The 21,217-nt window shown below is 31.8% G+C and overlaps 2 protein-coding genes across 2 annotated transcripts; one reads left to right on the top strand and one right to left on the bottom strand.

The window, feature by feature from the left end:
* Positions 1 to 111: 111 nt before the first annotated feature.
* On the bottom strand, positions 112 to 4,315 carry LOC125813335 (probable histone H2A variant 1). Its single transcript, XM_049492838.1, has 3 exons — positions 4,218 to 4,315; positions 3,591 to 3,713; positions 112 to 619 (listed from the first exon to the last, which is right to left on the bottom strand). The coding sequence occupies exons 2-3, from the start codon at positions 3,711 to 3,713 to the stop codon at positions 323 to 325; spliced, it is 420 nt and encodes a 139-aa protein (XP_049348795.1). The 5' UTR covers positions 4,218 to 4,315; the 3' UTR covers positions 112 to 322.
* A 9,216-nt stretch (positions 4,316 to 13,531) lies between these two features.
* On the top strand, positions 13,532 to 16,341 carry LOC125813256 (uncharacterized). The gene is made up of 3 exons (XM_049492748.1): positions 13,532 to 14,330; positions 14,585 to 14,777; positions 15,356 to 16,341. Exons 1-3 carry the CDS (start codon positions 13,926 to 13,928, stop codon positions 16,060 to 16,062), a joined length of 1,305 nt encoding a protein of 434 aa, XP_049348705.1. The 5' UTR covers positions 13,532 to 13,925; the 3' UTR covers positions 16,063 to 16,341.
* The last annotated feature ends 4,876 nt before the right edge of the window (positions 16,342 to 21,217 follow it).

The raw sequence follows: 21,217 nt of genomic DNA, 5'->3' as shown, positions 1-21,217 counted from the left end.
TAAATTATTGTAGTATGCTCATCTGTTGAAGGATATACAATCTTTGAAGCAACTCACTAAACCATCAACAGAAACAGGTCAATTGACATACATAAATCTACATACCAACAAATAGCAACACAATATAAATGTCAAATTAACATTTCCATTGTCCACTACATCCCTACAAGTTTTACTCCATCAAACATGACTGAGAAGCTGAAATTGTTCCTAAATCAAAATACAAGACTACTAATATCAAACCAGATAACAGAGAAAACATGCTAACACCAAACTGTCATTTAAGTCAAAGAGACAACAAAGTTAAAAGCATATGAGCATTTCACTCCTTGGTGGTTTTGTTTATGAGTGATTTGTGAATGTGAGGGATGACACCACCACCAGCAATGGTCCCTTTAATAAGGGTGTCAAGTTCCTCATCTCCACGAATGGCCAGCTGCAAATGCCTCGGTGTGATCCTCTTCACCTTCAGATCCTTGCTAGCATTACCAGCCAATTCAAGAACTTCTGCTGTTAGGTATTCCAGAATCGCAGCAGAGTAAACAGCTGCTGTAGCTCCAACTCTTCCATGGGCTGCAGTTCTGGACTTGAGTTGACGGTGAATTCTACCCACTGGAAACTATAATCCCCAAAACATGTCCAAAAAAAACAAAATCATATCAAGCATTATTCAACATTCTTTGGGGGAAATACTATACTAATAATATCACCAATAATCATTAAGGGCTTCTTTTCATTGTGCTAAATGCAATGACAACAAAAATGTCCTAGTAAGAAATTCAGGATGACATACAACCATAACCTTAGCCGAAAGACGTCAGTAGAGCAAGAGAGCCACATTTAGTATTATCACTTGGGGAAAATACATATTTTGCACCTAAAATTGTCCAGTAAGTCACTTTACACACTCAACTTTGTGTGCATCCCCTTACCCCATATTGTTGCCCAAAGTGTCCCCATTACCTCCCTAAGAGGTGAGGATGCAGGAGCAGAAGGGGGGGTTCCACTTTCCTAAGGGGGCACGAGAAATGGGGAAAAAATAACTTCAAAATGTACTAAATTATACAAGTGTTATCTTTTAACTGGATGATACATAACTAATAAAACTTAAATCTTTTTTATGGGCTTTTTTTCCTTTGATTTTTTTCTGTTTCTTATTTTATTCTTTTTTTATAACCAAGAAATCCATTTGTGACCCGCAGCCCTTTGGACCAATCACAACCTTCTAAACTCAGTGGATAATGGGCCCGCCCCTCTACCCTTCTCCACTTAAAGACCAGGCTTCACTTTGCATGGTGTGAGACTTGAACATGCGACCTAAGTCACAAATCCTCCACCTTTTGCCACTCGAGCTAAGGCTTTGGGGGATTTTATTTTATTCTTCTCCTCAACTCTCCCTTTTTGGACACCATAGTTGATTCCACCATGTCACCACCTACACTTCCCTCGTTTCCAACTCCAACACAGTACTTCCATTCCACCAGAACCTACAACCATTTCACATCTGTCATGACCACACCACATGCCACCACTGCCTCAAATAATACAACAAAACCCAACAGCCACTAAGCATTCTCAGGGCTTGCTTTCACTCTCAGATCTGGAAGCCAAATAGAAAGAACAGCAAAATGGAGTTGTCTGGGCGAGTTTGGGGAGAGTATCAAAATCTAAACATGGGTAATGTAGGAACATGAATAACAAATCAACCGACAACCATAGTCAATGAAGAAGAAACCCAAGACTTCCTGGAATCTGGATGGGCGTACCGAGCTATTCTTGGGGTTGAATAGTTTGTTTGTGGATCAAAACCTATGGTGGTAAATGAAGGTTAATCATAAGAATAATTTGCAGCCGTTTGTACCAAATAAAAAGTTGAACTGATGAGTGAAGGATCCAGATTTAATTGATTATGTGGTTGAATTGGAATTAACAGGAACTAATCAGACTGTATATGAGATTATTTAGGAATTTTAAAGGTGAAGTCAGAAAAGCAATGTGGTTTGGTGGTTTAAATTTCCATTATTTCTAGTGAACATAAGCGAGAAAATGCAAAAACATTCATAGAACTGATAAGGATTTTCTGAGGTGGAAGTTGGCGTGGAGCATGCACTTCACAGATGAGCTTAAAACTGGTTCAAGGACAAACAAGAGGTATCAGTTCCAAGTTAAACAAGAACAATGACATAAGAGGTTTCCCTCAAAGTTTAGGTGTTACAATGCAAGTGACTTTCCTTAACAACTTTACAACATACCCAATGTAATCACATAAGTGGAGTTCAGGTACCCCTACCTATAGAGGGGAAAATATGTATTTTTCCCTATCATTTATAAAAATTAATATCACATGACTGAGATAACATTCTATTTGCAGCTACATAGATATCACTATGCTATTGTAGTATGTTTGTTATACAATTTGCACATTCATAGATGAGATTCATGCAAAAACTGAAGAGTTTTTGCTCAGATTTTGCTATATATCAACAATCTAATTTACACCTTCAACAACATACTCAAGATATCCCCATAAATGGGACCTGGAGAGGGTAGAGCGTACACATACCTTACCCCTACCTTATGGATATAGGGAGGATGTTTTTGAAAGACTCTAGACTTAAGCAGCACATAACATGACAGCTTGAAAAAGACAATACAGAGCTAGAACAATATGTAGCAAATAAGACAGCAAATAATAGAGAAGTTGTAACAAACTGTACAAAACATAAAAATGTGAAAACAAGTGCAAGAAACGTGTAGTAGAAGTAATAAAAGAACTAAAATCTACATGAATAATGCTAATACTATACCAGCCCACCACGCCTCTGTGTTGGGGGAGCAAGACAACCCTTAACTACATTCTACCTTAATTCTCTAACTCCACATACTCTTATCTAAGGTCATGTCATGTCCCAAGTAACTGAAGTGTATCATGTACTATCTAATCAACTCTCCACAATACTTTTGTAATGTACCTACCTTTACCCCTCATTAAACAAACCTATGTTAGCCTCCCACACCTCCATAACGAGAGGTGTACACATCTTCTATTCACATATCCAAATCATCTCAATCTCACCTACCTCATCTTGTTCACCGCAAAGGTTAGTCTTATCTTGTCCCAAATATCTTCATTCATATTCTTATCTCTCTTGGTATGCCCAAACATACACCTCAATATCATCATCTCCACAACATTTAGGTGTGTTATTTAGCCCTACGTAATAATTGAGACACAAGCAAATTACATCACAAAGGACAAGTAGGAAGACTGGAACTTCACAGATAACATCAATTGTATTTATCTTTGTCAAACTTGTCCTAGTATATGTGTACACAAATAAAAACCGCTAATAGACTTTGACTAGGTAAATTATATCCTCAAAGTTACCTTAGAAACAAAAGCAACACATCCACAAACACGATGAGATAGAACAAGCAACCACAATATCAAAAAGGAAAGCAATTTTCAACCAGCTTTAACTTAAATTTAGCAACTTCCCTGAAACCCAACAACAGAAAACTGTAGCCAATCTAAATCTTTACGACATTGGCTTGATGCCTTTCTCTGGGAAGTGGAAAAATCAAATTACCTGAAGACCTGCTCGAGATGACCTAGAAACTGGCCTTTTCTTGTCTTTCTCCTTGTTAGCTGCTGCTGCTGCAGCTGCTGTTGTCTTTCCTGCTAGCAATCCTTTACCACCTTTCCCCGCCATCTTGTAAAAACCAAAAAAACAAATGGTCAGTATTTGTGTGGTCTTTTTTCTTCAATCTTAAAGAGGATAAACCCAGAATTTGCGTCAACGATAAACCCAAGATGAAGTAAAGAATAAAGATCTGATTTTTCCCCGTAAAATCAAATAATTAAACTCAGATCTTCCATATACCACTAATTCTAACAAAACCCAACAAACAACTACTAAAATCCAAACACCGAAAAAGGGTTTTATGAACAAATCAAAAGAAGACACCCCCAGAAGAAAAAAAAAACGGAAACCCCACAACGAACAACGAAATCAAGAAGATACCCAAAGAAAAAATTAGGGGTTTTACCCAAATCTCATTCACCACCAAGTAAACTAGTAATTAAAGAGAACCCCACAACGAACAAGGAAAACAAGAAGTTACCCAAAGAAAAAATTAGGGTTTTTTTACCAAATCTCATTCACCAACAAACAATCAAACTAGTAATTAAAGAGAGGAGAAGAAAGAGAACATACCTTAGAACTTTTGGGCTAAAGCAGAGAGGAGAGAGCAAAGGTTTTTTTTTTTTTTGAGAAGAAGATAATAAAGAGAGAAGAGTCGTCAGATCTGTAATATTAAGTGCCACATTTTATTGTAATTTTGGGTTTTGTTTTGAATGGTAAGTCTATTTGCCGCCTACAATTTCCTTTTGGGTGGGAATTTCTGAAATTTTTGGACTTTTTGGGTTTCAAAATTTTCGTTGCCCTCCTCTTTTATTTGGGGCCTGGCCCAACCCAAACCTTCTATAAATAAAAAAAAGAAAAGGCCCAAAATAATCCCTCATCTTTGACTTAAGACTTAAAGTCATCCTTGAGTTTTCACATGGAGTATTAATAGTCCCTCATTTTTGCCTATTTTTTAACATTGATTTTATTCATAATTTATGTATGGAATATTTAATCGTCATTTTATATATTTAGTAGAAATAATAACTACATATGAGAGATTGTGAGAAGAAAAACACATTGTTTTGTTTAGTAGAAATCATATTGCAGGTAAAGTCGAGAGGTTCATTACGACGATTTCACGTGCAATAACACAAATTTTTCTTCTCTTGCAATTTCATATGTTAAAATATTCTTAGTTTAACTGTAGTAATATTTATAATGAATAGAACAAGGTGTTCCCTTCTAACCTTCTCTCACATAGAGTTATTATTTCTACTAAATATATAAAAAGACGATGGGACATTCCTTACATAAAATTATGAACAAAATTAATGTTAAAAAATAGGCAAAAGTTTAAGGGAGGACCAAAAATGTCAATATTGCAAACATGAGGTACTATTAGTGCACCATTTGAAAACTCAAGGATAACTTTGAGTCTTAACCAAAAGATGAGAGACTAATTTGGGCCTTCTCTCAATAAAAAAATCTCAAATTATGTATCTAATTTATATAAATCGCAATAATTTGTATAAATTGGATGTATGTGTCTATAAAATTGCATTTGTATATGTATATGTATATGTTATTTGTGCTAGGCTAGAGTGGCGAGCAAGACTAAGAGAGAGGCTATCGAGAGAGGACAGAGAGTGGAGAGAGGTGAATTGTATATGTATATCGGTTAAATAATTGTATATATGTAACTACTACGTATACGTATCAATGATTGTGTTTGTATATCTGCATAAAATTTGAATTTGTATACAATTGAATCGAGTTAAAACATTTGTATTTGTATATCAAATTTCTCTCTCGCTTTGTACAAACACAAATTGTACATTGTATTTGTATAAAGCGAGAGAGAGAAAGACAAAAGATAACTGGGCAAAGAAAGATTTATATTAGTATTATTATAAGCGTATGGGACGGAGAGATATGTATTTGTATTTGTATATACAGTCTCTCTCGCTTTATACATACACAAACACATTTGTGTTTGTATAAAAGTGAGAAAGGGAAGGGAGAGAATTGAGAGTGGCGAGTGAGATTCAGATAAGAGAGGCGAGAATGGCAAAGTATTTGCTACGAATTATAATTAAATGAAACTGTAGCTATATCATTTATTTTGAATTAATAGTTTGCCATAATGCACAATTTTCCCAAAAAGAAAAACTACAAAATTAGACATATTGTACTGTCATATTTATTATTATTATCATCCATTCTTTCAAATATTATGTATTTTACCATTAATTAAAATTTTTTTATATCATATATTGAGAAAACTACACTTAGATACATATATTTTTGCTACTAGATACACCAAAATAGGCAGAGAGGCGAGCGAGATGGGGAGGGAGAAAGCGAGATTCTAGTGTGATTCGCATATATCTGGGATACTAGATACATATAAGAGTGGTGAGTGAGATGGGAGAGAGGCGATCGAGATTTGTATTAATCTCAGATACATGCAAATCGACTTGAATATAATGTATGAAAAAAAATTACACCTAATTTTGATCCCATGTATTTGGGGATACATGTGGTAAAAATCAGGTGTTATTTGTTCTAGATACACTATATCCAGGTGGACTCACATGTATCTGGGATACATAGACAACTCTTGCTTACCACTCTCCACTCTCGTATTTGGTATTCTAGATACATGTATCTAGTATAATTCACATGTATCTGGGATATATAGACAAATATCGCTCACTTCTCTCCCTATTTTAGTGTATCTGATAGCAAAAAACATATATTTAGGTGTATTTTGCTTGAAATTTGATATGAATTACTTAATTAGTGAGATAAAATGTAATTATTTTAAACTATGAGGAGAATTAGTAAGTATAGTAGAACTATCTGTGTGATAATTAGGTAGTTCATCGGACTCATAATTATCAAATGTAGTACTTAATATTTTTCATTTACTAAATATAGCTAGAGTTTTGTTTCAAATCATATGCAAAATAAGGCTACCTATCTCACTCACGATTTCATATATATATATATATATAAATCATTGCCTTAGTTTTTAACTTCTGGCCATAAACTGATTTCTTGGTGGCAAGAAACACGTAAAACAATTTAGAAAACAAAGGAAAAGGTTGAATGATGATATCGATTGGTTAACAATAGCACAATACCAATATCAAATAAACTTTCAACCATCTTAAATTATCTGTCACTTTTTTTTCTTACACGTTTCTTCATTAAATATTAATTATGAGGAGTTCTTATTATTTTGTTCATATTTATGTCTTAAATATTATCTCTCTTTAGTAATATTTGTTTTATTTATGTGTTATCGCAATTCGCACCCTATTAAGGTGTTTTTAATCTTCATAAATAATTATTATCAAGTGTAAAATGAAAAAGAATTATTCATTTTGTCTTGAACTTCTACAATCACAAATACTTCCTACATTTACTTTTATTTGTGTTCAGTTCAAAATTTGCACGTTCTTTAAAAAATTATGATTGATATGAATATTTTATCACAATAATCATATTAATTAATGTTTAATAGTATTTCTTGCAAAATAATTCGGTAAATAAGTAATTTATTAATAATATTAAGGATAAAACGTGAAGATCAACAAAAATATTTTTCTCTTGATATCCCAAAAGTAATAAGTAATCTAGAGTTAAAATATATTTTTAATATGCGGACAAGTAAAAGTGAGCGAATGAAATAATTTAAGATAATTATTTTTTCTAAAAACAAAATACGACATATTATTTGAGACGGAAGGAATATATCCAACATAGCACATTGCACCACATGGTCATATTTTTAGTTTACACTGCATAGCTAATATTTTTTTTCTGAAATAATATTTATACACCTGCTCCCATTCGGTGTCCGAAGCCCACATTGGAGTTTCGACTAAATTCGGATCGTGCTCTGCAAGGCCTATTCGAAGGCGGCGCTCCCAACAGGATTTTCTCCATACCCAGGGATCGAACTGTTAGGGTTTTGCCCTGATTTTCTTACCTTATTTGAAATTTATTTTTTCTTAAAAGAAAAGACAAAACAGTACCATAAATGTTTTTACTTTTCATGAAAGGAAAATATATTTTTCTTCTATATTTGGTTTATTATTTCCTTAGAGGAAAACTTAGGAGATCTATAAATTGAAGACCCCTCTTCTCATATCAAAAACACAATAGAATCCACAATGTAGTCGTTTAAGAGTCTTGTTTATGGGGAGATTTATTCTCTCTAAAGTTTCAATGTTTTTCTTTATATTAGTTTTGATATAATAATATTTTGATTTTTAGTATAAGTTTTTGTTATCTGATTTATCAACTATATGATTTGCAAATTGTAAGCTTCCGCATGACGCCCTAATCACCCTTCATAACCCTTTAAGTGGTATCAGAGCACATGGTCCAACGATCCCATGGTCCGATGATCCTATGGTTCAACAAGATTGAAGAAAGGTTCAGATGGTTTCAAATCAATTTGTAATCAACATGATGATAATGAAGATTTTTGTGTTACTACATCTGGAGAAAAATTTCAAATATATTTTCAACAATATCTTGCTGCTCCATCCTTTAAAACAAAATAAATTTTCAACTCATACTTATTTTATAGCATGGGCTCCAACTTTCAATCCCTGCAAACTTTAATGCTCGGGCTCCACTTTTAACTCATGTATCTTTACTTTTAACGCATGAGTTCCACTTTTAACTCATGCATCTTACTTTTAACGCATGAGCTCCACTTTCAACCCTGTTCATCACTTTTAACATAGGGCTCCAATTTTTAACTTATATAAATTTTTAAATCATGGTAAGCAGCAGTGATACATGAAAAATTTGTGAAGAACAAGATTATCAAGCATATGAAGAAGGCGAATCAAGTTTTGTCAAGAAAATCCAGCCAAAAGAGGAGATTTGTTAGGATTTTGCCTGATTTTCTTACCTTATTTGAAATTTATTTTTTCTTAAAAAAAAGGACAAAACATTACCATAAATGTTTTTACTTTTCATGAAAGGAAAATATATTTTTCTTCTATATTTGGTTTATTATTTTCTTAGAGGAAAACTTAGGAGATCTATAAATTGAAGACCTCTCTTCTCATATCAAAAACACAATAGAATCCACAATGTAGTCGTTTAAGAGTCTTGTTTATGAGAAGATTTATTCTCTCTAAAGTTTCAATGTTTTTCTTTATATTAGTTTTGATATAATAATATTTTGATTTTTAGTATGAGTTTTTGTTAACTGATTTATCAACTATATGATTTGCAAATTGTAAGCTTCCGCATGACGCCCTAATCACCCTTCATAACCTAACATGATTTTCTCCATACCCAGGGATCGAACCCGAGACCAAGCAATATATTAATCTTTTATTCATACATATAATAAAAGATGTGTATACTCTCTTACAATTTTTCGATTTGGATTTATCTTCCTTGGTCGAGCTTTGTGCTCATAAGCGTTCATATTGTTAACTTGATGTTTCCTATGGTGTACTCACCAGATCGTGATCTGTGTATTTTTTTCTTTAAAATTTGATGTTATGCTAACGTGAATCGTTTTGAACGAATTATATATTAAAAATATTTATAAATTTGAGAGGATTTCATATTTTAAACTTGGGATTGTTTAGAGGTGAGTTTGAGTTGTCCGGATTGAATAGTTAGTGTATATTTCATGTATAGTTAAGCTATATTGAACTTTTTGAGTATATCATAATGTATAATCAGTATATAGCTCATGTATAGGTTAACTATATTCAACTTTTTAAGTGTATCATACTGTATAAATCAATGTATATATTCTATGACTTTTTTTTATATAAATAAAACATGACTACATTTATCATAAACTTATTGCTTTTGAAACTATCCCTATCAAATCTCTCAAACATTTGAGGGATATCCATATATTTTGTAAAAAAACTCTAAACTATCACCAAACCTTTTAGGTTCCATTACATTTTTTTTTCTTTATACCAATTCATAAGGAAATTGAGACCTAACGGGAACTCTTAAAAAAGGAGTGACCCAATTTTCCTACAAAGGATAAGAAATGAGTTAGGCTCAAACTCAACTATATATCACGAAAAAAGTGAAGTGGAAAATAAAGAAAAGAAAATGATAAAATATTATTTATTTTTTAAAATAGATAGATTTTAAAAGTTTGACCAAAAATATGTTTGTTAATAAGAAGCAAACTACGTTGTCTATCATTTGATCAAGTCGGAATATAGAACAAATATAGAATCCGAATATTAGATTTGAAGTTAAAGCATTAAAATTTAAAAACTTATTGATAAGAAGCATTTTAAGTTTTAACTCATTAGTGAATCTAATTAACATGGATTAGAATTAATAGAATCATTAAACTAAATGATGAACAAAAAGAATCTGAATTGCTTTGAGATCAAGGGAAAAAATATTCTCTTGCAAAACCAACTAAGTCAAGCAATGTATTTTATGAAAATGACTTTGTTTTACTTTTTTCTTTCTTTTGTTCTTACACTTGTTATTGTATGAAAATGACTTCATTATTTTATTTTATTTTTGTCTCAAACTTAACAGAAAACGCACAAGTTGAAAATGTAAATTAACATATCAAATATTGAACAGACCAAAGAAAATTATGTGCACCTACAATTTGGTACTAATTAAGATTATGTCCGTCGGGGTGTCTGAAAAACCGATTGAACCTAATCGAATCAATTCGATTTATGTTACATTTTCATTAAAATCGTATGTTTGTAATAAATTTTAAAGTGACAGAAAATAAATTACAATCACAATAAAATGAGAAGAAACATAACTTCATTGATAAATATTGCGGGTACAATTTTGTTCCTTCTTTTAATTTTTCTCTCATAAGATTTTTCCAATGATTCGAGGGCGTTAGTGGCTTATTTCTTGAACTAGAATGATTTGGATTTGATCTCTTTATGAATATTTCATGAATTTGTGGAATATTCGAGATTTTGATCTCTCTACAAAATATTTGAGATGCCTTTTCAAGGGAATATAGTGCCCTTTATATAGGCATGAACTAGGGTTTAGGGTTGAGTAGCCTCCAAGAATCCTAATTGAATTTGAACACACATTGTAGAGTCTCAACTCGAATTGAACACGTCTTGTAGAGTCCCACAAAATTCCAATGTCTACACTGTAAGCTTTTATTCAAGTGTATAACCGTCCCGAACAATTGGGATGGTTATTTTAATTTATAAAAAAATTAAATTTTTTTCTAACCGAACCGAATAACCTTACATGTATGTAATTATATTTTGTATATTAACAATATATATATGTTAAATTTAATATATAAATATGTTTTATAATATAAATATAATCTAGGTCCTAGGTCTCTAGTGACTAGACGACTTTGGGTCTTTGCTCTTTAATTAACCTTTACTTAATTAGCTTTAAAATTTAAAGATATTGTGATAGATACTCTATCAAACAATACAACCAAACCTATGCAAACACTCCTATTAAATATTTAAGATCAAACAATACGACAATAAAGTACATTTTTGTCTTCTTGGTGAAGAGTTAAAGTGCTTCTTCAAGAACATATTTGCGAAAAATATATTTTAATAGTAGTATATTTTGAGGTGATATTTTAAAAGTAAAAAAAATGAAAATTAACCGAACCGTACTAGTACCGAAGAAAAACTGATATGATTGAAATGGTTTTAGAAAATCTAATTTTGGTTATATATTATAAAATATCCAAAAAATTAAAATGATATAATTTTTAAAAAATAACCGACTAAATCATACCATTATCACCCTAATTATGGGGTAACTAAATTTATGAGTTACATAAACCTTCAATCTTAATTTAGATAACTTTATTTTATATAAAAGGATATAGTCTTTTATTAACTCTCACCCAAAAAAATCATAGAGCTCTTTGATGTCGTTAGACTTGTTCCACAAAGAAAATCTTTCCCGATATAAAATTTGGGAAAAAAGGTTTGAAAAATACTCTAATGTAGGTGGAAATTATTGTTACGATATCAAATTTTATGGAGGACCTTTTACCCCTGCACTATTTAATAGTATATTTTAAAGGTATATATGTGCCCACATGGACACATTACTATTTAAAATGATGCAATATTTATGATGTCTACGTAGGCACATATATACCTTTAAAATACACTATTAAATAATACAGGGGGGTAAAATGTCCTTTTCAAAGTTTGATATCGTAACAGCAATTTCGATCAAAGTTAAAATATTTTTCAGACTCTTTTCCCTAAAATTTGCTATGATTAGTACAAAATTTTATTTGTGCATAAATTTGTCCTCGGATGACAATATCTTGTTGAAAATGAATAAATTTAAACTGTTAGGACTTTTTTTACTCCTCCACCGGAGTTCCCATTTTTTTTCTTCCTTGATGACTCGAAGGCACAACCTTAACATTAGAAGTGAGAGGTACTTACTATTCGAACCACTACTCCCTTTTTATCCACTAGAAATATTACTTGTATGCTTCATGATGTTTATATTATGAAAGTGGAAACTAATACTCTAATAAAGTCATGTCATAATGGGTTTTGTGCATTTTTAGACAGCTCAAGGGAGTAATATTTTATATATTGAGTATGAATATATTTTTTGTGTAGTATATAATATACACACAAGTACATAAATTTTATATATTTAACTAATACCCCTAATTAATTTCCGTTTATGAACAAAAAAAAAACATAAATATAAATCATTTGGATATCATCATCAACTTATTGAATGCATCATATTGTTTTTTTCATCAAAAGGGTCCATCAAAGACATTAGCTGCCTTAGTAATAAAGTACATGTTAATTTACGTATCTTCTCTTTGTCTGTTATTTTATATTAACAATGTAATTAAGTATCTAAAAAACCAAAATTTCACAATAATCTAACATTGATTACACCTTTCTAGGCACTCTAAGCCGAAAGAGATATTAAGAAAATGACAAGGTAACTTTCAAAATTGTCTTGTTCTTAGTTCATATACTTCATCATACTATAGTCTAGTCATAACGATAAGTTTGAAATGAAAACGAGATCGGAGAGGGAGGAGAAAGGCAAGTGAGATTTAGAAGAGAGAAGTGAGAGGGGTGAATAATGGAAAAAATTTGTAAATAGCCACTAAAAATAACTTAATTAGACTTTATAGTTATAGTTTTCTAATTACGATTTGTAGCTACATGTTAGAGGAATGAGAGAAGCGAGTGAGATTGGGGATAAGGACGAGAAAGGGAAGAGAGTTAAGAGAGGTGAATTGTAATTATACAACAATTGAATTGTCTATGTATATCTGTCAAATAAGTATATATATATTATTGATATACATATGTATTTTGTTATTTAACGAGTAAAATTGAAAGAAGAAGGAGAGAGGCAAGCGGGAGAAGACAGAGAGTGGAAAGAGCCGATTCAACTTCCCTTCTTTTTTCTGCTCAGTCAGTTTCATCTTAAGATTAAACCTAAAATTATTTTAACTTTTACTACCAACCAAGTACATCAACATTGACTAGTACTAGCCTTTACCATTATAAAAAATTAGAAATGAAATATTTTAATCTATTTTTTTATTTTTATATTTATATTTTAATAGAGATAAATAAGCGAAAAAGCTTACAGATGCTGTAGCTCACACCACAAACGTGATTTTGCTTCTGTTCAAAAAGCATCACGAGTTACAACATTTTCAGATAAGCCCCATTTTCGTCTTTTTCCGCGTCATTTCCACTAACACGTGTCTTTTCCTCATCAACTGAACCGCAAACATGCATTTCGCCACGTATTTTAGTTGGACCAGATAAAAATTTCATATACCTACGTGGCACAACCCCTCTTCCTCTTTTTGGATTTTGTTTTAAAATAAAATGCACCAAAATTCTCTCTTGATCACCGCACTAATACTCCACACTCCCACCCCACCCCACCCATACCTTTATTACCTTTCTCTCTCTCTAGGGTTTTTGTTTTATCTTCATCGGTCATATCGCCGGAAATGATTCTTCCGGCAATCGGTTTTGTTACTATGGAATGTCGGTGTGATGACGTCATGTCGTGTGTCCGTCGCGAATACGGCGAGTTTTAGCCGTCGTCTCGTGTTTGTTGTACCTTAAGCAAAAGATATAAAAGACTTAGCAGTGTTTTCAAGTTATTACATGCTACAATACTAATTTTCTACTCCAAATAATGGTTTTTTGACGGTTTAAAAAGGCAATTTGAAATCGATTTCTGTTTGAAATTTTGGAAGATTGTAAACTTGAATTTCTAGTGTAAGAATTTGTGGTTATGCCTTTTCCTATGAAGATTCAACCTGTTGACTTCACTACTGTGGAAGAATCGAGTCGATATGACTCGTTTAAGCCGGTTCCCAAGTCACGGTTCAAGCGGCTATTTGAGAGGCAATTTTCAGGGCTTTTGAGATCATCGGCGCCGGAGAAGCTGGTTACTGGTGAGGATTTGATTGGGAATAAGAAGGATGCGTCTGAAGAATTCGAGCCGAGTTCTGTTTGCTTGGCTAAAATGGTGCAGACTTTTATTGAGGAAGGTGAGGATAAGCATAGGTGCAATCGGAACCGATGCAATTGCTTTAATTGTAATGGAACTGAGAGCTCAGAGGAGGAAAATGATTCAGTCAATTGCTTCGGTGAATCAAATCAAAATTGCTGTACCGATGCTTGTGAAATTCTCAAGGTATTGCATGTGCTCCGGCCATGTTCTGCTTTTAAGGCAAATTTAGTCTCTAGTTTCCATTTCCCGGTTCTGAATATATCTAATAATTGTCTTTGCACCAAACAAATAGCTATCTTTACATACAATTTTGTAATTCAATCACTATGTTGTTAAAAAAATTTCCATGTATGCTGTAAATTTCCGTCGGATGAGTATTTTTTATCAGCATGCAGAGTCCGTTCTGTCATCACAAAGTTCTTATTTTTTTGGTGCAGAGTTTGGTGTCTTGTCCTTGCCTCCTTGAAAGGAACGTCTTGGCGGAAATTACAAAGATCATTGAGAAAAACAGGATGGTTAAGCGAAAGGCCAATTTCATTCGAAAGATGGTTGTTGATGGCCTTCTAGCTATGGAATATGATGCCTCAATCTGCGAGTCTCGGTGGGAGAAGACTCCTTCAACTCCTGCTGGTAAATCCGCAATCTCAACACCACCACATATGCTGGTTTTTTCAATTTAATAGTTATAGTTTATTGCTGTGTTGTGTATGGGTAAACTAGAAAAATCCATGAATTTCATCCTTATCAGAGGGTAGACTTATAAATTACTTTAGTTTGCTAAAAGATTTGTACACCAGTAACGGTGAATAGCCTGAGTTGTTTTCTTTGAGGAGTTGCCAAATAATTACAGATGATGGAAATGGGGCAGAAAGATTCAAAAAGACTCATATAATAGGTACCAGTAAGTAGTTCATACATACAAATCACTCATATGATGATCCCAAATATTTAGAGGTTATAGGACCCTAGTGATAAAAAAACTTGGTCTTTTACACAGGAGAAGAATCAGAAGCACTTCACTTTCTGTTTTAGGTTTTGAAATGTCTCTTTACCTTTGAAAACTACTTATCAGTCTATCAGTTACTGCTTGCCGTAGGCTATTCGCTTTGGTTGCCTTTTATTCTTTGTTCTAATTTATAGACGAATCATATGTTTTTTTGCTCATTTTGGGGTTAAGAATTCAGCAAAAGTTGGAATCTTTTATGCAGGAGCTTATGAATATATTGATGTGGTGACTGAAGGAGAAAGACTTATAATCGACATCGATTTCAGATCAGAATTTGAAATAGCAAGGTCGACTAGGTCATACAAATGTCTTCTCCAAGTTTTGCCTAACATTTTTGTAGGCAAAGCAGATCGCCTTCAGAAGATTGTTCATTTGCTAACAGATGCTGCAAAGCTGAGCTTAAAGAAGAAAGGGATGCCTTGTCCTCCATGGCGTAAAGCTGAATACGTGAAAGCTAAATGGCTGTCTACCTACACCCGTATGACACCAGTTCTAATGCCAATAGCATCAAACTCTGCTTCTGAACCTGGAACTGCTTGTAAAACCAAACAAGAAGCCATAAAGGAAGAAACTTCAGAAGATTCTCGCGGTGAGCTGAATCTGGTTTTTGGAGGAAAGAGCAGTCCTTTGGTGGAGAATAACCCCAAGAGTGCGAGTACATCATCTCTATTTGCTTGTGATGATGAAAAGAACGTGACGGTGAAGCTAGGTGATGTTTTTGGAGGAAAGCGCAGTCCTTTGGCAGAGAATAACACCAAGAGAGCGAGTACATCTCCTCTATTTGCTTGTGATGATGAAAAGAACGCTATGGCGCAGCTAGGTGAACCCCTGGAGATCAAACCCAAGGATTCAAGCAATTGTGCCAGGAAGATGACTGGTTTAACTTCTCTGATTGAAGACCACACCTAAATTTTGACCTATTTCCTAACCTTTTTGTCTACTGTTGTTGCTTTTATATGTTTCGAGCTGAAAACCCCCGTGTGTTTTAGTATTTGGGGCCTTATTTGAAACTACGGACCAACTGCCTACTGGTTTGTCTCGGCGGTCTCCCTTCGCATTTTATAGTAAGGGTCTATGAGTCCATATCCACTAATACAAACTTACATAGTATGAAGAGACTAGTAAAGGAGAACTGGTAATTGTGTTGTCAGTTCAGTTCTTGGATATTTTTCAACAGGGTGTTTTGCACAAGTGTTCATTGTAGCAAACGCTTGTTAGCTTGTAGTATGTTTACTGATATAATGACAATAAAGTCTGGGACTATTGCTGTATAAGCTTCTGTTTATGTACTTTCTCTATACATTGTGAGTCCTCATTTTCTGGCTGTTTGATGTTGAAAGTTCATCGTGCTTGCTCTCTTCTTTATTCATTCAGGTATGGGAGAAACCAAAAATAATGTTGGATACATAAGTATTTTCTTATCGTCCACTAGTGTAAGTGGCGACTAGTGAGAAAGAGACATGAAATTCTAGTAGGTGCAGGGGAATATAATTATTACTGCTGGCTAAAGTCTGATGCGTTGCGTAGAATGGAGGTGCAACTTTACTCCATACTGAGCTACACTTTCGGTGAAATTTTACCTTCCCTTTTTGTCTCACAGCCTAATGCGTGCGTTAGCCGTTAGGTAATATTTCACTACTCTTGGTGCAATTTTTCCACTTTTAACTCTTTTATCTTATCATAGTAATGACTTAGACTGGTAATCTTTGACATTGTTAGGATATCTCTCTATGTAAAACAATTTGATTTTTACAAGTGTATGTATAAGATATAAATCTTGACTATATTAGTAATGGTGTGACGTGTAAACATGAATTGTTAATAAGCTATTTGAGTTGAGGCACCCAAGTTGTGGCTAAGTGGTCTATGAGGTGGTTGAGAACTCTGAGGTTTCAAGTTCAAAATTGTAGTTGAGACAAAAATCACTAAGTGATTCCTGCATTTGTCCTAGCTTTGGTGGATAAAGTTACCTGGTATTGGTGGGAGGTTAAGGTCTGTGAAAGTTAGCTCGGATACCACGGTTATTAATAAAAAGAAGCTATTTGAGGTGAGTGACGTGCAGTTCAAATATCATCAAGGAGTGTTCCTTATTTCTCTTGTATAGGGCAAAATTTCTCAAAAATTTAATCTTGTTTGAGAGGATTTAAGGCTAATGAACTTCAACTTTAATCACTTCCATTTTTACGATTTGATAAGAGTATGGCCCGAAATAAAATGTTTTTGATTAAACAAAAAATGAATATTGAAGTTAAGATATTTGATTACAACTAAAAGTATTTAGTTAGCGTTTGATCATAGATTTTAGGAGTGACTTGTAATTTGAGCAGAATATTATCAAGTTTTCAAAAATTGACTCTAGTCAGTTTTTGGGATTTTTATTCGTAGAACTTTAATTATTTTTTTTTCAAATAAAATATATCTCCAAACACTAATTTTAAATTTTAAAAAATATTAACTTTAGAAAACTGAAATTTTCAAGTCTCATGTTATTGTCAAACAAGAGCTTAGTGTGTCGTAAAGTCATACTAGCATTTTGGGCTAACAACTCAAGCCATAATCAATTTTCGTACAGTTCATTTTTCATCATAGAAATAAAAGGTAATAATGGTACTCTTTCTAATTTAATATATAAATGAATTATTGGAATGTGACATATTCTTTAATCAAAGAGTAATTTGTGATGTTATGCCTTTGATTCTTTTCAATTTTTTCTTAGAAATAGAGAATTTCATTATTCTAAAATGTAAAACTAATTGAAAATCCCATTAAAAAGAGTTTGATTCTGAAATAAAATATATATCCTAATACATTCTCAAATTTTGAAAAAATTATTTATTTTAGATCAACAATTCATTTATATTAAATTAGAGAGAGTGTCATTTATCCTTTTGGTGACTAAAATCTTTAATCGATCCATTAGTCGTGGTGCTTTAGGCACTAAAAGAAATTTCATTTAACAAATGGATTCGGTGCCGTAAAATTATAATATTGAGGTAATAATGAATTAAATCACTTCATTCTAGATTTAGAACGTGTCACTTTTAATGTATAAATATAAATATAAAAATTATATAGTATAGTTTATATAAAGGGATGATCTTATACTCGATGGTTTAATTCTTTTGTAATTTGCAGAGAATATAATGATTACTCCTGGATAAAAAAAAAAGCTGCTGACTTGAGGAATTAATTATTTGATGAATTTCCGTGTTCTTTTTGTCGTGACCTGTTATTTTATTATTAAATTTTATAATAAAGTTAATCTGCAACTTATTCAGGAAAATTGTTGTCTTGGGCAAAGTATTTTTTATTTTATTTGTTTAAACTTTAAATCAAGTTACTTTTGGTTTGCTATGGAGAAGTTCTTAATTTTCTTTTGACTTAACGAGTATTAATTAACTTTTTAAATTTGTTAAAATATTTTATTTAATTTAATTTTTAAACAAACACTTTGAGTTTGTTTGATACAAAGAAAGTATTTTCTTATTTCTTTTGATGTTTGATTGAACAAAACTTTTGATAAACACTTACTATAGAAAAATAAGTCGATTAAAAAATTATGAAAAATAATTTCTTTAATAAAAATAGAAAAAATAAATTTTATAAGTGACGCTTTATGATTCTAACTCTTACCTATCACACACCACCTATAGCCCCACTCCCCACCTCCTCCACCCATATAGTGATTTTGAGAAAAATAAATCACAATACTAATCAAATTCTAAAATTTAAATTGGTATATATATATATGGACGCAACAAAATTTTGTTAGAGGTCATCATATATGAATTAAGGATATAAAGGATAATAATTTTTGATAAAATATATAAGTATTTTATCCTACATTTAGTTAGAGGTATTAATTAATTTTAGAATTATTTATCCTATGTATATTTTTATGAACATTTCAATCCTCTTGAAAACCTAACTCTACAAATGGCAAGTTGAATTATGAGGTATTTTCTACAGTATCTTTTTTTTTCTTTCCAAATTTGATTGAAAAGAAGATGGTAACTTAGGTGAGCAAGAACAGTTATTTGAGTGTGACTCTTCACAAAAATAGTGTGTATAAGCACAACATGACAACTATATACAAATTAAAAATGTCATTAGTTTTGTTAAACACTCAATGATGTATTTTATGGTCATTTAAAATATGAGTTTTAAAATTCAATAAATGTAATATTAAGTGGTTTCTTCTATGCATTAGTAGATAAAGTTACTCAATAATTGATGAAAAATATTTAATAATACATAATTAGTAAAAGATAACAAATACCGATAAATACCATCATTATTTAATAGGATTATCTTATCAGCTCTAGTTGATGCTTCAATTCGAGAACAAATTACTTCATCTGTCCAACAATAGTTATTCATTATTGACTTGACACACCCCTTAATACGAAATTATAAATAAAAGGGTAATTTTACTATATCACCCTTTGAATAATATAAATATAATGTATTGAAAAGTGTAATAAGGAAATGACTATAATTAATGATAAAGGTAAATTAGGAATTAAGTGTAAAATAATTCATTGATTTCATAAAGTGAAAAAATATTGTTGAACATCCCAAAATAATATAATGGACAATTATTGTTGGACGGAGGGAGTATTCATCATGTATATGTTAGTTAACAAAAATATTAAGATCCATCCCTAATTTTTTATGTCGATCATCCCAAGTAATGAAATTCTCCACTATTATTTCCAAGAAAAGAAAGTAAAACAAAATAGGACAGTAGTCCTAAGCAATATATATTATCATCGATTTAATTTGTTTTACAATTTTTTAAAATCCCTTTCTTTTTTTCTTTTCTTAAACTGCCCTAGGCTTAGGTCGGTGAAAAAAGGTCCACTAGGTTACTATGCTTGCTTTTATACCATTAAAAAAAATATGATACATTGAATATAATCGCTTTTTAAAAAAAATTAAATATATTGAATTTGAGACTTGTGTATCAAAAACTCATTCATAGGACATAAAGAACGCTTCTTATCAAATGAGGTCATTCACGATAAAAAATTAGATTAATCGAATTTTAATATGAATATCAGACATTGAGTATGATAAAAAAAAATTGCTTTTTTGTTTGTTTCTACATGATTTATGATTGTCTTTATTCGAGTTTACTTCAACCACCTAGAAAAGAAAGGGTTGCTTTCATTATTTTTCTTTAACGTGTTTATTACTACTTTACTTGCTTTTGACATTTGATTTGTTAGTGACTAAAGTAGGTGAGAAAATAAAGTATATCAATTTAGAACAAAACTTTAATCCTGTTATACCATAGTCCATAAACTATTAATAATCCCAATTGTTAATTCATTATTTAATTAAGGACCTTCTTTTGATAAAGGTAATATTTATTTATATCTATCTATCTATCTACATTAAAGAAAATTAGAGTATTATTTAAACACGAAAATAGCAAATGATTAACATATCAAGTTTTCAAGTATTAATCCTTTAAATTTAGAGTGGTATACAGTTAACTACAATTTTCTGATCAACTTCATTAAGTTATATCTTTCTTTCTGGTTAACAAGTTTTGTTTTTTTCCGTCCGGTGTTCGGTACCGCTGGAAAGTCCATATTAGGAGTAAAGCGCTTCCTAACAAAGGTGACTCTGTACCCAAGGGGATTTGAACCCAATGGGTGAATGAATACCTAACACTCCACCACAACCCTTTGTTGGGTTTTGGTTATTAACAAGTTGTTTAAATATAAATATACACACAAACACATTAATTTTTGTCTAAACAAGATTTTTTGAACACGCTACTGAATGCTATTTTGTTTGTAATGCAGGAAGAACGATCTTCAATTTTATAAAAAAATCAAAAGGATTAGTTTCTTTTTTATACATAAATAGAATTAGGATTAGAAAAAATTCTACTAATAGGATAGGAAAAACAAGACAATTCAACAATTTTTTTAGTAGTATCTAAGAGTAGCAACGGACCATACAAGGCCACTATATCTTCTCTTGTTGCCTCTATTTTTTCCTCTTCTAATTTAATTTTGGTGGGAATGTGCCATCTCTAGGTTCACTTTGT

Source organism: Solanum verrucosum, unplaced genomic scaffold, assembly GCF_900185275.1.
Source record: "Solanum verrucosum unplaced genomic scaffold, falcon-dt-bn FXZP01000235.1, whole genome shotgun sequence".
NCBI classification, from domain to species: domain Eukaryota; kingdom Viridiplantae; phylum Streptophyta; class Magnoliopsida; order Solanales; family Solanaceae; genus Solanum; species Solanum verrucosum.
Note: the sequence above shows the minus strand (reverse complement) of the source record. Positions and strands in the feature narration are given on the sequence as shown.